A 17,721-nucleotide genomic window follows, 5' to 3' on the forward strand; every position below is an offset into this window, starting at 1 on the left:
GCCAATCAGGAGAGTGCCACGACGTGGCGCTGCATGATTGGCTGAAGGGACCCTCTTTGACAGGAGTCAGGGGGGGGTCCTGGCAGTCGGGGAAAGGGGTCCCATGTGTAAACATGGGACCCCTTTCAGTGCGTGGTCGGGTTTCCGTTTTATTTTTTTGCCAAGTACGTGGATTATTCAAAGGTCGGATTCTACACTGGATTATGCGAGTATAATTTTTTTCACAGGTTCCCCAAGGATTCTACATGGAGAAGAGGACCGAGCCTTGTGGGAACATAGGTAAGTATGTGTGTATGGAGGTGTGAATGTATGTAATAAACTTATACTTTCACGGTGTGTGTCCTGTTTTTTTGGGGGTATTTTTTTAGTAGTACTACTACTACTACTGGTACCAGAGGACCCGGTTTTCCACTGCATGCTGGTACTTGTGGTTCTCCAAGTACCAGCTTGCGGGGGAGGCTTGCTGGGACTAAAAATAATATTCACATTTTTTCACAAGGCTATCAGCCCCCCATCCGCCGCCCGTGGATGGTGGGGGGGGGCAGCCTCGGGCTTCACCCCTGGCCTTTGGGTGGCTGGAGGGGGGGACCCCTTGATTTACACTCCTCCAGAGTACCCCGGCCAGGGGTGACTAGTATGGTATGTAATGCCAGGGCCGCAGGGACCAGTATAAAAGTGTCCCCCGACTGTGGCATTATGTACCTGGCTAGTGGAGCCCGGTGCTGGTTTAAAAAATACGTGGGACCCCTACGCTTTTTGTCCCCCGTATTTTTGGAACCAGGACCAGGCGCAGAGCCCGGTGCTGGTTGATTTAATATGGGGGAACCCCTGTCATTTTTCCCCCCATATTTTTTCAACCAGGACCGGCTCAATGAGCCAGAGGCTGGTTGTGCTTAGGAGGGGGGACCCCACACAATTTTTTTCAGATTTTTTTAGACTTTAATCAACTTTTTAAGGTACACAATGAAGCCCTGCACGGATCTCACAGATCCGGCCGGGATTCCTTGTGTTTTGTCAGGCAGTGTTTTACTCATCACTCCCGTAAAAAACTGCCTGATATTACGAATCACATCGACATCGGAAAAAACGATTGTGAAAAACTCGGCAGCTTAGTGAATGATCGTATCAGGATTCAAAAAGTTGCAGTAAAATGCACCCGATACCATTCGAGTTCAAACACCCTTCAAAACGGACAAAACACGAATCTTTGTAAATATACCCCTCTGTCTGCAACTTCAAAACTAAACTCATGGAAAGCATGAACAAAACATGGTCTGTTATATATATTAAGGTTATATTGCTGTTTTCCAAAACTTTATAATACACTGTCTGCAAGTGAGAATTTTGTATCATTTAGCTGCCTGTTTGTCAGTAAATTATTGTTATCGCATTATCCCATGGGAGTCCCAAAGTGAAATTTGGTACATGTTTAAATGAAATATGGGAGAACTCAAAAATAAATTATAAAAAAAAAAAATCCCTTTGTAAAAAAAATTGAGGTCAAAGGTCATGGTCAAAGGTTATTAAACTTTTAGTACTACCATACTAAATTAAAATTGAAGTAAAAAGATCTAGTCATAATCAAGTTATAGGCAAACGAAAAGACCCCAGCGGCAGTAAAATTGCATATTTTGTTCATTTTTAAATGTCTCCACCTCCAAACATATCCAACCTATGATGTTGAAATTTGGTGTAAAATAGTTTCTCGTCAGACCTAACAATCACAGCAAATTTCATTGAAATCGGTGATGGTCATGAAAATGGCTGTGTTGATTTGATGTGGAATGACCCCAATGAGTTGTGTGCAGGTGTTGATTAGGCACACACCACTTATGTGGTATAACTGGTTTGTGCCTAATCAACACCTGCACACAACTCATTTCCAATAATGGTAACACAGCGACCACTGCCCTGTCTGTGAGAAGACTCCATTTCTGGTGCTTTCCTCAGGTTCAGCACTTGGTCTAGGAGGCTCTGACAGGTCAATTACACTGGCCATGAGCGGACTTTAAAGGAAGTACGCATCTAGGTGGCAAACTGATGCGGCTGCGCACACACACACACACGGTAAAACCCACCTACCTGAGGTAAGGGGCAGGTTCCCCAGGCAGTGGGGCCCACCTTGCTCCCTTTGCTGAGCAAGACGTCTGACTTATTTAAAATGGCTGTGCGATAGCCTATGGGAAAACTTACTGCTAGTCATAGGGGTCTATTTACTAAGCCTTAGAGAGAAAAACTGGACAGAGAAAAAGTACCAGCCAATCAGCTCCTAACTGTCATGTTACAGGCTGCGTTTGAAAAATTACAATTTGGTTGATATTTTACCTCCATCAACTCTATCTCTTTGCAAGGATTAGTAAATAGATTCCTTAGTCCCCAGGTTTATCCTGGATTAAAGGGACAACCCTTGTCAAAGTGAGAGCTTTGGAGCCACCACAGCAAGGATTGACACATCTCCTGGCATAGTATGATTGTCTGAGACCTGAGTTGAAGGTGGGAGCGTTTCCAGCTGGATAGGAGCTCCAACTGAGGAGGTCTGGAATGAAACTGGGCATAATCCGCCATGTCAAAGGTGGATACTAGCTTGCCCAGAACATGCAAACGTAAGTGGATCGACACATGTTGTTGATGAAGAAAGAACAAATCATGATCTGCAGCAAGACCAGCTTGTCTCTGGGCAGAAACACCTATCAGAGCACTTCTTAAAATGGAGAAAGGCTGGATTTGCGCCATTTGATCAGCCACTCATGGATCTGTAGTAACTCCACAATAAACCATAGATGTTCATGAAGAGCGTCCGGAGATTGAGCAATAAAGAGAAATGAATCCAGATACAGAATAATGTGGATCACATTGCACATTAAAGGCTTGCTGCCATTAGACATGACTTTCGTGAGCAGAAAAGAAGCCATTGAAAGACTAAACCGCATTACTCAAAAATGGAAGTGATCTGCCTGCACCACAAATCTGAGATTATACAAGTAGGCATCCTAGATATCTGAGGTCATGAAAGCCCCCAGCATCAGGGTTTGGATCATCAAAGGAAATGATTTCATACTAAACCAGAGAACCTTGAGTAATAGGTTAAGAATAGGGTGGAAGAAGCCATCTGGTTTCAGAAATAGAGACATTCTCTGCTCAGAGAGGAAGTCTCCATCCTAAACAGCTTACTCTTGGCTAGACTATCAGAGTACCAGGCCCTTGTTGGTTAATCAGGAGCTACTATGATAACCCCTCCCCCTTTATCTTTTTCCGATCCTGTAGGAGCATTGGAATAGGAGGAAACAAATATCCCAGTTGAACAGTTCATGGAACTGACATGGCATCTACTACAGCTGCCAATGGGTCCTGTAACCAGGAACAAAAGTGGGTCACTGTGATTTGACTTGATGCCATCAGGTCTTAACCTGGCAGTCTCCCTTTACACTAAATTACTTAAAATTGCTTTTAATTCCAAAAATAGGATTTTAATTACCTACCGGTAAATCCTTTTCTCGTAGTCCGCAGAGGATGCTGGGGCCCAGCATCCTCTACGGACTACGAGAAAAGGGTTTACCGGTAGGTAATTAAAAGCCTATTTTCTCTTACATCCTAGAGCAGAGGTTCTCAAACTAGGTCCTCGGGGGCCCACACAGTGCATGTTTTGCAGGTCTCCTCACAGAATCACAAGTGAAATAATTAGCTCCACCTGTGGACCTTTTAAAATGTGTCAGTGAGTAATTAATACACCTGTGCACCTGCTGGGTTACCTGCAAAACATGCACTGTGTGGGCCCCCGAGGACCGAGTTTGAGAACCTCTGTCCTAGAGGATGCTGGGGTCCATATTAGTACCATGGGGATGTACCAAAGCTCCCAGTACAGGAGGGAAAGCACGGAGGATCCTTCAACACTGCTTGACCAAACTTGAGGTCATCAGAGGCCAAAGTATCGAACTTTTAAAACTTGGCAAACGAGTTCGACCCAGACCAAGTAGCCGCACGGCAGAGTTGTACAGCCGAGACACCCCGGGCAGCCGACCAGGAAGAACCCACTTTACGAGTAAAGTGGGCCTTTACAGATTTTGCACACGGCAATCCTGCCATGGAATAAGCATGCTGAATAGTGAACCTGATCCAGCGCAAAATCGACTGCTTAGAAGCAGGACACCCAATTTTCTTTGGATCATAGAGGACAAACAGTCACACTTTTCCTATGACAAGCTGTCCTCTTCACATAAATCTTCAAAGTCCTCACTACATCCAAGGACTTTGAAGCAATTGAGTCAGTAGCCACTAGCCCCATGTTGTCCGACTGCACCTGAAATGCTCGATCCTGTAGAAGGTGTCCTGCTTTCAGAAGGGCGTTGTACACGGTCCTTGGCTCCAGGATGTTTATTGGGAGAAGGGATTCTTGATCCGACCACCTTCCCTGAAAGGTTTCCCCCAGAGCGACTGCTCCCCAACCTCTTAGACTTGCATCTGTGGTTAAAAGGATCCAGTCCTGAATTCCGAACCTTCGGCCTTCCAGAAGGTGCGGAAGTGGCAGCCACCAGAGGAGTGAAATCCTGGCTTTCGGAGACAGCCGTATCCTCTTGTGCATGTGTAGGTGAGAGTCCGACCACTGGTCCAATAGGTCCAGCTAAAAAGGTCGAGCATGAACCCTGCCGCACTGCAGAGCCTCTTAGACGGCAACCATCTTCCCCAGAAGGCGGATGCATTGATGAACGATACCCGGGCAGGCTTTAAGACATCCCGGACCATTGTTTGAATCACCAATGCTTTCTCCACCGGGAGAAAAACCCTCTGCACTTCCGTGTCGAAGATCATTCCCCGGGAATAGCCTCCTTGTCGGCTCCAGATGAGACTTCAGAAGGTTCAGGATCCAACCGTGCTTCCTGAGCAGCTGTGTCATGAGCGCGATGGATCGCAACAACCTCTCCCTGGACGACGCCTTAATCAGGAGATCGTCCAGATACGGAATTATGTTCACCCCCTGCTTGCGGATGAGAATCATCATCTCCGCCATCACCTTGGTGAAGATCCTTGGTGCTGTGGAGAGGCCAAATGGCAGCGCCTGGAACTGAAAGTGATCGTCCAACAGTGCAAACCTGAGATATGTCTGATGCAGCGACCGAATGGGAATGTGGAGGTAAGCATCCATGATGTCCAACGACACCAGGAACTCCCCCTCCGTTAGACCTGAGATGACAGCTCTCAGAGATTCCATCTTGAATTTGAACTCCCTGAGATAAGGATTCAAAGACTAAGTTTAGAATAGCTTGTACCGAACCATCCGGTTTTGGTACCATGAGAAGGTTCGAATGATAACCCATGTTCCACTGCTGAGGTGCAACTGGGACAATGACCTCTGACACCATCAATTTTCTGATGGCCTCCAGAAGAATTGTCCTGTCCGCCAGCAGGCAAGCTTGACTTGAAGAAACTGTGAGGTGGGGGATCCTGAAACTCCAGTCTGTACCCCCTGGACCCTATATCCAGAACCCAGGGGTCCAGGCCAGACGACACCCAGACATGGCTGAACTGCCAGAGTCCGGCCCCCACCTGACCTTCCTCCAGGCCTAGCTGTCCACCGTCATGCGGAGGACTTAGGGGTATGAGAAGCGGGCTTCTGGGCTTGGGAACCTGCAGGTTTCCTTCCTTAGGCACGACCACCTCTGAAGAAGGTGTTCGAAGGCTTGTTCTGTCTACACCTCGCGGGCCAAAAGTACTGAGACGTGGCGAGCGTAAAAGGCTTCTTTGAAGCCGGTGCAGCTGAGGAGAGAAAAGGAAACTTACCCGCGGTAGCCATGGCAATCCACGCATCCAGCACCTCCACAAAGAGCCTGACATGTACAGGGTAGGCCCTTCACACACTTCCTGGATTCCGCGTCCGCAGACCATTGGCGCAGCCAGAGACCCCTGCGAGCAGAGATGGACATGGAGGAGATCCCCGCAGCCATGGAACCCAGGTCCTTCATGGAATCTACCAAGAATCCTGCAGAATCCTGAATATGGCGTAAAAATAAATCAACGTGCCTGTCACGGACCCCGGCCGCCTCACTCTCCGGATACACCAATCCGAGAGTTGCGCCAGCGCCGTGCGAATCTCCGCTGCCACCAGCAAAGACTGTATCGCTGGATACAAATTAATGTCCCATTTGCCACATTCCCGCCAGTAAATTGAAGCATATGGGGACTAGTGACACACGTCACAGTCCTACTTGTGCGCCACTGACCACCTGCTCATTTTGGCGTGAAAGCCCATCAGCATTTCCGTGCTGTGCACCCTTCCTATGCTGAATAGTGAAGTTGAATTGTTGGAGCACCAGACTCCATCTTAGGAGTTTGCCATTATCTCCGGAAACTCTGTTCAACCAAACGAGTGGATTGTGGCAAATGGGACATTAATTTGTATCCAGCGATATAAGAATTGTATGTAATGTCTACATGTATATTGTAATGGAGTCTGTGACACAAAATGGTTTCCAACCTGTCCTTTAAATGAACCCATAGTTACATAGATATGGGAGTGGAGGACACTGATGTATAGTGGGAGAGTCAGAGGTTAGTTTATGGCTCTTACCTTATCTAAGAAGCTATAAACAACATTACCACAAGCCAGGCCAGGCCAAGAAACCTGACCTCTTGAAACTTAAAAGGAAGACAGTTGTTGAAAGTGAAACCAAATGAAGTCTGGTTGTTACTGCCCAGGTACCCAGCATTGAGAGTTAAAGAAAGGGTGGGAGGCCTGCAGCTATGAGGGGGCTATATCTGTCCCTCACACACACACACACACTGTCTTGTTCATTCTCTGAGGGAAGCAGCCAGGAGCTGGGAATGCACCATATATATCTTCCATTGTGAGATCCCTCCACACAAAAAGCTAACTGAGGTTGAGTAAGTTAGGCTTCTGAAATTATTCTCTTTTTGTTTATTGAGACTGCTAGTAACCTGTATATCTTTTCTAAACTCCTTATATTCTTTGTAATCTTTTTACCATTGTAAACCCGAAGATATTTCTTGATTATAATAAACATATAATTAGATCTGACTGCTGTGTTCTTGAACCCAAGTCAAGCCAAGTGAAGTACGTTACCTATGGTTTTCATGAGATATTGAGATTGGTGATCACAGGTGAAGCTAAAGACACCTGCAACGTCCGCAATACGTTGAAAAGTCTTTGCTGGTGGCAGCGGAGATTCGCACGGCGCTGGCGCAACTCTCGGATTGGTGTATACGGAGAGTGAGGCGGCCGGGGTCCGTGACAAAGTGGTGGTGCTCCCCGCAGCCATGGAACCCAGGTCCTTCATGGAATCTACCAAGAATCCTGCAGAATCCTAAATATGGCGTAAAAATAAATCAACGTGCCTTTTATCCATCGCAGTCGATTCCTCCTGCAGAGCGATTGACCACCTGGCAATAGCTTTTGCAATCCAAGCACAGGCTATAGTAGGCCGTAATATAGCCCCGGAAGCCGTGTAAATGGATTTAAGTGTAGCATCCATCTTGCGATTTGCCGGGTCCTTCAACGCGGTAGATCCCGGGACTGGAAACACCACCTGTTTAGGCAGCCTGGAGACAGAGGCGTCAACTATCGGCGTGGACTCCCATCTCTTCCTATCTTGCTCTGGGAAGGGAAAAGCAACCAATACCCTCTTAGGGATCTGAAATTTCTTTTCCGGAGTATCCCAGGCATTTTCAAAGATAGCATTAATTCATTGGATGCCAGGAAGGTGAGGGGGGCTTCTTGTTATCTGTAAAAAAAGGCCTCCTCCACCTGCTCAGGAGCTGTGTCAGAAATATGTAAAATATCCTTCACAGCTTCAATCATCAACTGCACCCCCTTAGCAAGTGATGCTGTCCCCCTCGACACATCCCCGTCACCGTCTGCAGTGTCAAGAGTCGTGTCCCTGTCATCCTTCGTCAGCAATGCAAGCGCACATTTATGAGAATGTACCGCAGGGGACCCCGAGGAAGCAGTATCAGACCACACAACCATAGAGGATTGTAGGATCTGAGTGGCATGCTCAGTCCTAGCAACCCTGTCAGAAATCTGAGAAATATAGTCCCCCTCAGAGAGACCAACCATTCTGGCTCTCTAGCAGGGATCTGCGCTACAACAGTGCAATCCTGATTACATGGTATGGAGTCATCCTGGGAAGACAAATCCTCTGCAGCATATGAAACATTGTCCCTAGACATGTTGTCACACATACCAAACACCCCACAAACACACAGGTATTGGGTAGATAGAGTTTCCCCCCAAGAATGGCAGAGAGACAGACTGGAGCAAACCCACATGCAGCGCTATCAAAGGTATAGGGAGACCCCAAACCGCGCTGTGTCCCTTCATAGGTGTGACAGCCTATAAACAGCATCACCCCCCCTCCCCCATTCTACAACCCCCTGGTACCGTACAGATAGCTGGAATTGCACTGGAGGGACCTGGACATCCACTAGTAGTAATTGCAGGAAGGAAAATGGGGAACACTGCTGGGTCCGCTCTGAGGAGAAGCTCCGCCCCTTCAATGGAGCGGTCTACCCACTCTTAGAAGATTATACTGACCTGAGTATTTCATGCTAGCTTGGATCCGCAGACGCCGACAGGCTTGATGTGGTCAGTGTAGGGTCAGGTGCTGGCTCAGGGCGCCCCTCACAGCGCCGCACCGCTGAGCCGTCCAGGTATTAACCGCGCTCCTACCCTTAAGCCGCCTTCTTCACACTGCCCCCCCCCCCCGCTTGTAAGGGGGGACAGTGACTAACTCGCCATACTTCAGCTCATTGAGGGGGTGGCGGCTGGCTATCGGGGTGAGGGTGGCGGCTGGCTGCCGGGGTGAGCGAACCCCAGTGGAGGGGCGCGATCTGTCCCCTCTGGAGCTCAATGTCCAGTCAGCGGAGGTAGTGGCTCAAAATCCCGCAGGGCGGACACTGCTCCCCCCCCCCTCCCCGCCCCTCAGTCCCTCGATGCAGTGAGGCGGTTGCCAGCAGCCTCCCTGTAAAATAAACTAAAAAAACTTTTACTAGAGAAGCCCTGTAGAGCTCCCCTAGCTGTGACCGGTTCCTCCGGGCACATTTTCTAAACTGAGTCTGGTAGGAGGGGCATAGAGGGAGGAGCCAGCCCACACTATTAAACTCTTAAAGTGCCAATAGCTCCTGGTGGACCAGTCTATACCCCATGGTACTAATATGGACCCCAGTATCCATTAGGACTGAAGAGAAATATTAATTAACCAGCAAAGAAAAATAGGATTTTGGTACTTACCAGGTAAATCCTTTTCTTTGAATCCACAGGGGGCACTGGAGTGCTCTTGGGATATAAACGGTTTCCGTAGGAACAAGGCACTGAATATTAAAATTTAGAACTCTCCTCCCCTCCATATCCCAGAGTACCTCAGTGTTTTTTACTGAGCCGAACAGGAGCGATAGAGAGGTTGACAATGGAGAATTACATATAACAGAACGGACAACAATAAAGTTGACACATAACGTGACGGACAACTAAACAGTTTGCACAATAACAGATAGAACTTGAAACTTGAACCAGTCGGTGAGAATGTGTTACCATACGATTCCCTGAACTTACCGCAAACTAGGTAAAACTGCTCTGGGTGGGCGTCCAGTGCCCCCTATGGATTCAAAGAAAAGGATTTACCTGGTAAGTACCAAAATCCTATTTTCTTGTTCATCCACTAGGTGTCACTGGAGTACTCTTGGGACGTACCAAAGCTTCCCCCGTGGGCGGGAGAGCAGTTTGGCACCTGTAACACTAGGCGGCCAAAGCTAGATGCTCATGCCGCAAACGTATCAAACTTGTAAAAGCGCACAAACGTGTGCACTGATGACCAGGTAGCCGCACGGCAAAGCACCGTCGTAGAAGCCCCACGACCAGCTGCCCATGAAGTTCCCACAGAACGTGTGGAATGAGCTGTTACTGATGTAGGCGGCTGTAACCTAGCATGAAGGTAAGCCTGACGTATGGTCAGTTTAATCCATCTGGATAAGGTCTGCTTAGAAGCTGGCCAACCCATCTTGGCAGCATCATACAGAACAAACAACGTATCCGTCTTACGAACTGTAGACGTTCGGGACACAAACGCGTAATGCGCGTACCACATCCAAGGTTCCAGAATTTCCTGTCAACACAGGAACTACTATTGGTTGATTGATGTGAAAGAATGACACTACCTTTGGTAGGAAAGCGGGATTCGTCCGAAGTTCCGCTCTGTCATCATGAAACACCAAATACGGTGGCTTGCATGACAAGGCACCCAAATCGGAAACACGCCTTGCCGAAGCCAAGGCTAGTACGAAAATTGTTTTCCAAGTGAGAAACTTAATATCCACTTGGTGTAAGGGTTCAAATATGAAGACTGTAAGAAATCTAAAACCAGATTCAAGTCCCATGGCGCTGTAGGTGGAATGAATGGAGGCTGTACTCTGAGGACAGCTTGCAGAAAAGTGTGTACAGACGGCAATAGAGCCAATCGTCTTTGAAAGTAAATTGACAAAGCAGATACCTGCACCTTTAGTGTAGATAAACGCAGTCCTCCATCTAACCCCGTCTGTAGAAATAACAAAAGACGGGATAACTTGAAAGATGATGTCGGAAACTTCCGATCCTCACACCAACCTATATAGGCACGCCAAATTCTGTAATAATGAGCTGCCGTAACTGGCTTCCTAGCACGTAACATGGTTGGTATAACCGATTCTGGAATGCCCTCTCTCCTTAAGAGGGCGGTCTCAACAGCCACCCCGTCAAACGCAGCCGCGCTAAATCAGGGTAAAGGAACGGACCCTGTTGTAACAGGTCCGGACGAAGTGGGAGCGGCCAAGGCTCGTCTGCGAGTAGTCCTCGGAGATCCGAGAACCAAGCTCTCCAAGGCCAATGAGGCGCCACTAGTAGGACTGACGGACTCTCTTTTGATCCGTTGATCCGTTTTAGCAACAGAGGGAGCAGCGGAAACGGTGGAAACAGGTACACGAGGCTGTACGGCCACGCGACGGTGAGAGCATCCACCGCCACTGCCTTTGGATCTCGCGTTCTGGACACATACTGGGGCGTTTGGTGATTTTGGCGAGATGTCATCGGGTCCACTTGAGGGTAACCCCACCTCTCTGGGCCAACATGTGAAACACTTCTGGATGTAATGCCCATTCTCCTGGATGAAAATCCCGACGGCTGAGATAATCCGCCTCCCAGTTGTCCACTCCCGGAATGAACACTGCCGACAACATCACTTGGTGACGCTCGGCCCAATTGAGGATTCGAGCTACTTCTCGCATTGCCATGCGGCTTCTCGTTCCTCCTTGTTTGTTGATGTATGCGACCGCCGTCGCATTGTCCGACTGCACCTGGACAGGCTGAGACCGAAGAATGTGCACTGCTTGTCGTAGCGCATTGTAAATTGCCCGGAGTTCCAGGACATTTATAGACAGCAATCTTTCGTGAGCCGCCCAGAGACCCTGGAGCTGACAATTTTGAACTACAGCTCCCCAACCTCTGAGACTCGCGTCCGTCGTTAGAATTATCCAATTCCAGGCGCCAGTTTCCCTGCGGTCAGATTGTGTACATTGAGCCACCAGAGTAGAGATACCGTGGCCCGTGGCGACAACCTCACTCTGTGGTAAATCTGCAGATGCGAGCCCAACCACTGTGCGAGCACATCCAGTTGAAAAGAACGTGAGTGAAGTCTCCCGAACTGAAGCGATTCGAAAGCCGCCAACATTGTGCCTAAAGGCGAATGCACAAATGTAACGAGACTGTGCGTGGCTTGAGCACCAACCGAACCAGATGACGAATGATCTGTACTTTCTGTTCTGGTAGGTAAATTCTTTGATTTACCGTATCGAGAATCATACCTAGGAATTGCAGTCGTTGAGACGGAATCAGATGTGATTTCTTGAAGTTGACAATCCAACCGTGCTGAACTAGGACATCGTACGTTAGCAACGCATGTTGGAGGAGCATCTGTTGAGACGGAGCTTTAATGAGCAGATCGTCCAAGTACGGAACTATTATCACTCCCAGGGATCTGAGATGAGCTATCATCACAGACATAACTTTGGTGAATACCCGAGGCGCTGACGAGAGGCCAAACGGTAGAGCCTGAAACTGGTAATGGTTCTGCCGGATTGCAAACCGCAAGAACTTCTGATGAGGTGGCCAAATCGGAATGTGTAAATACGCATCTTTGAGATCCAGCGCAATCATTAATTCCTGTGTCTCTAAACCTGCAATTACCGACCGCAGAGATTCCATCTTGAATCTGTAGTAAGTGACGTACTGATTGAGGCCCTTTAAGTTCAATATTGGCCTGACCGAGCCATCCGGCTTCGGTACCACAGACTGGAATAATACACCTCTGCCCTTGTTGGTGTACAGGGACCGGAATCAAAACTGCTGACTCCAGCAGAGACTGAATGGCAAGTTGCAGAACCGCCCTTTTGTCGTCCAACACAGGCAGTCCTGTCTTGAAAAACCGCAGTGGCGGGAGACAGTCGAACTCTATTTTGTAACCTTTTAACACTAAATTGCGGATCCACCCATCTGTGGACGTTTGGAACCACGCCAAATGAAACGTCTGAAGGCGTGCTCCCACAACTGGAGATCCAAGATGGGCTGGGAGTCCGTCATGCCACTGGCTTGTCGGTGACCTTAGCGTCTTGACGACTGGCGTTGGTTTGTTGGAAACCACGCCCTCGACCTCGTCTACCGGCCGTGGCTGGTCCCCTACCACGGCATCGAAAGGGCTGAGGCCGAAAGGATTTGAACGCCGGGCCCGAGTATTTCCGTCTATTGGAGGCAATGGTAAGAAAACAGACTTACCACCCGTGGCCTCAGCAATCCATTTGTCCAATTCAGGACCAAACAACTTCTCGCCACCGTAAGGTAACGCCTCTATACCTCTTTTGACCTCTGTCTCCGCTTGCCAAGAGCGCAGCCAGAGTGCTCGTCTTGCTGCAACTAGCGACGATGAAAGGCGAGATGTGAGCTGACAGACGTCAGTAGAAGCTGTACATAGATAATCAGCAGCTTCCCAGATTTGATCAGCGAGAAGTATAAGGTGATCGATATGTAGGGCAGACTTGAGTTCTGTTATCCATACCATGAGCGCCTTAGTTACCCAAATGCCAACCAACCCAGGTCTAAGCAACACTCCTGCTGCTATATACATGGATTTTAGCATAGCTTCAATTTTACGGTCTGAAGGGTCTTTAAGCGTAGTAGCCGTTGGTACTGGTATGGTTAATTTCTTTGTAAGTTTAGACACAGACGAATCCACCAATGGCGGATTCTCCCATGTAGCGGTCACAGACTCCGGAAACGGGTAACTAGACTTAAATCTGCGAGGTATAGAAAACCGTTTATCCGGATTCTTTCGTGTTTCCAGTAACATCTTATTAAGAGATTCCGAAACCGGAAAACACATTGTAGTCCTCTGTCGTTTAGCAAAGACGACTTCATCATTTGTCAGAGGCTCCTCAGATTCTGTAAACCTCAGAGACTGACGCACCGCTCTGATGAGATTATCAATGCCTGGGCTGTCAAAATCGTCACTATCGGACTGCTGGTCTACTTCGCCCTCCTCACCGTCATCTTGCGCAGTGAGGTCTGGCATAGAATCATCAGACTGTAACATAGCAGAAACTGGTAAATCATAAGACAAAGTAAATTTATCCCTACTACCCAAAATGGACTTTGACTGTTGGCAAGGCTGAGACCCCTCTGGTAGTCCTAGCGGTCTCACCCTAGACTCAGATCTTGCCGCTTCCCGCTCCTGTCGAGCGGCAGCCAATTCTGATTGCAATCCAGCCATGACATCTGCTAGCATAGCCCATGGAGGGTCCGGGGATGAAACCAGCTTAGACAGCGGAGCAGAGATTGTATTCGTAGCTGAATCCACAAAACATACTGTACATGTGGTAGATCCATCCGGTAACACTCTGACAGACATGGCAGTGCTTTTTTGGTTTTGCCGGTGCCTTACTCATTATGCAGACAGACAATACAACATACAAAGACAACCTGCACGACTCAGTAAATAGTACTAAGGTGTCTCTCTCTCTCTATATATATATATATATATATATATATATATATACATATACATACATATATCTGGCAAAGTGTAGTGCACGTGGCCAGTACTATATGAAACTGATCCCAAATTCCCACCAACACCCCTGCGCCTCCGGTGGAGTAGAGATATAGTACAGGAACGTTCTGGAATCACAAACTGAAAGACAGGAAGCAAGATTAAAATGGCCACCATGCCTCACAGTGCAGGGTATATGTAACAAGTGCAGCCAACCCTGTAATATAGACTTAACAGCCTATTTCATCAATGTCACCCCCCTTATGCAGCCCTCCGCTAATGTCATCTCCCCCCCCCCCCCCCCCTTCTGCTCCCTCCCCCGTGGCCCGTGTACCGCTGTCTGAGCGGGAATTACCGGGGCGCGGGTATCTCACTCCCAGCGCAATCAGGGCGCAGGAAGCGCTGTAATGGAGCGCGGTCCTACAGCGGCGGCCGGCGGATCTCAGCGATGGAGGCGGCGCTGCTCGGAGCGGTTGCCGGGGCGGCCTGTCAGGAGAGGCGGGTGCAGTGAGAGCGGCGCCAGTGAACAGTGTCCCCACACAGCGGGGCGGCAGCGCCCGTACCCCAAGCATACCTGACTCCAGAGGCGAAGGCTGTGACGGGGCTTCTATCTGTAAGCTCCGTCCAGCTCTAGCAGCAGTCAATGAGTGAGCTGCGTGTGGCTGTGAGGGTGCTCTTTGTGAGGACCGACACGCCATGCGCTGCTCCGTGCAGCGGCACTATCCCGGACCCACGTTTTTACAGAAACTGGAAAGGGATGTGCTGTGAGCAAAAAATGTAAAAGTAGAAAGAAAATTTTTTTTAAATAAAAATATTCAAAGTAGTGTGGTTAAGCTCCACACAAGCCCTGTTGCTACGAGAAGCACAGAAAAAACACTGAGGTACTCTGGGATATGGAGGGGAGGAGAGTTCTAAATTTTAATATTCAGTGCCTTGTTCATACGGAAACCGTCCATATCCCAAGAGTACTCCAGTGACCCCTAGTGGATGAACAAGAAATAGTTAGAACCAAATCCTCTAATAAGAATGAACACATATATACAGTATAAGGACATTAAATATAGAGTCCCATATGTAAGCGCATATTGGGTTATAACTAACCCATGAAGCAGTGTCTCAGTGCAAGTGCTGCCATGAACACAAAACAACAAAGGCACCCCACATACACACACAAACTATTCTAAATCTGCAGACAGGAGTCTGTCTCACTCACAAAAATAGAGAAGAAAATTACGCTGACTATACTCAACCTTGCTATCCTTGCAGCAATTAAATAAAACTGAGATGGGGGTATACAGGATCAGGTTGTATGCCATCATAACTAACTCAAAGTTTTTTTTAATGCCCTTACCTATCCTCTTTGGTGTTCAGTGTTCCCCATAGGAGAAGACTATCAAATGTTGTATACGAATAAAGACCTACCTTTTCCTCCATTTCTTCACAGCATTTCTGGTATCGGACTAAAGCATTTGCCATTTTCTCAATCGCTTTCAAAAGAAATGAAACATCATCTTGTTTACGAATCTTAATACTACCCTGCAAGATATAATAGAGCGACATTTGTAATTAATAGACAAACATGGATACAAATTTATATACTATCTTTTTAAAAAGTAGAAAAAAAAATAAACAGGAAAAAAAGGAGATTTATGGTAAGACTGGGTACCACAGGGATAACATCAGGGTGTAGAGTTGGATCTTGATCCTCCGTGCACAGCAGCTCAGTTTTGCCAACCAGTCCAATGCAGTAGCAGGCAATAGAGACTACAACCGTTAGTAGCCACACATACCACATTATTGCGACAGGAGAAAGTACCAGCAGGTAAAGGCCATACAAACCCAAAGAAGCTAAGTGCTTCAGGGTGGGCGCCCTGTGAAACCCAGTGTACCTCGCAGAAAGATTTAACAAAAGGTAAGTACTTACCATAAATCTTTTTTTCTGCAGCGGGGTAGCATGGGGTTCCACAGGGATAATATCGGGGATGTCCTAAAGCAGTTCCTTATGGGAGGGGACGCACTGTAGCGTGCACAAGAACGTAGCGTCCAAAGGAGGCATCCTGGGAGGCGGAAGTATCGAAGGCATAGAACCTTATAAACTTGTTCACTGAGGACCACGTAGCCGCCTTGCACAATTGTTCAAGGGTCGCCCCACGGCGGGCCGCCCAAGAAGGTCCAACAGACCGAGTGGAATGGGCTTTGATGGTAGCAGGAGCTGGAAGTCCAGCCTGTACATAAGCTTGTGCAATCACCATTCTAATCCATCTGGCCAAGGTCTGCTTATTAGCAGGCCAGCCACATTTGTGAAAACCAAAAATGACAGAGGGAATCAGATCTCCTAGGAGAAGCTGTCCTCTTCACATAAATACGGAAAGCCGGGACCACATCCAAAGACCGCTCTTTGGAGGATAAACCTGTAGAGGTAAATGCCGGAACCACAATTTACTGGTTAAGGTAGAAATACGACACCACCTTAGGCAAATAAGCAGGACGAGTTTTAAGAACTGCCCGGTCACTGAAAAATCAGAAAGGGAGACCTACAGGATAAGGCACCCAAGTCTGAAACTAGTCTAGCAGAGGCAATAACCATCAAGAACAAGACCTTTAAGAGTAAGCCACTTAAGGTCCACAGACTCAAGAGGTTCAAACGGAGACTCTTGTAAGGCGTCCAGAACAACCGACAAATCCCAAGGAGCCACAGGCGGGACATAGGGAGGTTGAATCCGTAAAACACCCTGAGTGAATGTATGAACATCAAGCAGAGTCGCAATCTTTCTCTGAAACCATATCGACAAGGCAGAAATATGAACCTTGAGAGAGGCCAGACGAAGGCCTAAGTCCAGGCCCTGTTGCAGGAAATCCAAAAGCTTGCCAGTACTGAACTTGTATGCGTTGTAATGGTTAGTCGCACACCAGGCAAAGTAAGAATTCCAGACCCTATAATAAATCCGAGCAGATGCCAGTTTACGGGTCTTCAACATAGTTTGAACGACCTCCTCAGAAAATCCTTTGGCCCTCAGTGCGGAAGCTTCAAGAGCCACGCCGTCAAAGCCAGCCGGGCCAAATCCTGGTAGACACAACGGCCCTGAACGAGGAGGTCTGGGCGCTTTGGAAGTAGAAGAGGACGCTCTATCGAGAGACCATGCAGGTCTGAGAACCAATGCAGTCTGGGCCACACTGGAGCGATTAGAAGTAGTATTCCTCATCCTTGCTTGAACTTCCTTATCAACCTGGGCAGAAGCGACACCGAGGGGAACACGTACTGCAGCCGAAAGTTCCATGGAGTTGCCAGTGCGTCCACGAATGCTGCTTGAGGATCCCTTGTCCTTACTCCAAAGACCGGAACCTTGTGATTGTGTCGAGACGCCATCAGGTCTACATCTGGTAGGCCCCACTTTTCCACTAGGAGTTGAAAGACTTACGGATTTCCGGATGAAGACTCCACTCTCCGGCATGTACGTCTTGACGACTGAGGAAGTCCGCTTCCCAGTTGAGGACTCCCGGAATGAACACTGCAGATATAGCTGGCAGATGACGTTCCGCCCAACAAAGGATTTTTGACACTTCCATCACTGCCATGTGGCTTCGAGTGCCGCCTTGATGATTTATGTACGCCACCGTGTTGGCGTTGTCCGACTGTACTTGA

At 48.1% G+C, this 17,721-nt stretch overlaps 1 protein-coding gene across 2 annotated transcripts in view; it reads right to left on the minus strand.

Annotated features, from left to right (window-relative positions):
- The window catches only part of LOC134927808 (uncharacterized), a 510,851-nt gene that overhangs the window by 273,664 nt on the left and 219,466 nt on the right, over positions 1-17,721 (minus strand). For both annotated transcript variants that reach the window (XM_063922785.1, XM_063922784.1), the window contains exon 14: positions 15,501-15,614. In XM_063922785.1, the coding sequence (XP_063778855.1) occupies positions 15,501-15,614 (114 nt within the window). The remainder of the gene's footprint in view (positions 1-15,500; positions 15,615-17,721) is intronic.

Source organism: Pseudophryne corroboree, chromosome 5 (assembly GCF_028390025.1).
Source record: "Pseudophryne corroboree isolate aPseCor3 chromosome 5, aPseCor3.hap2, whole genome shotgun sequence".
Classification (NCBI taxonomy): domain Eukaryota; kingdom Metazoa; phylum Chordata; class Amphibia; order Anura; family Myobatrachidae; genus Pseudophryne; species Pseudophryne corroboree.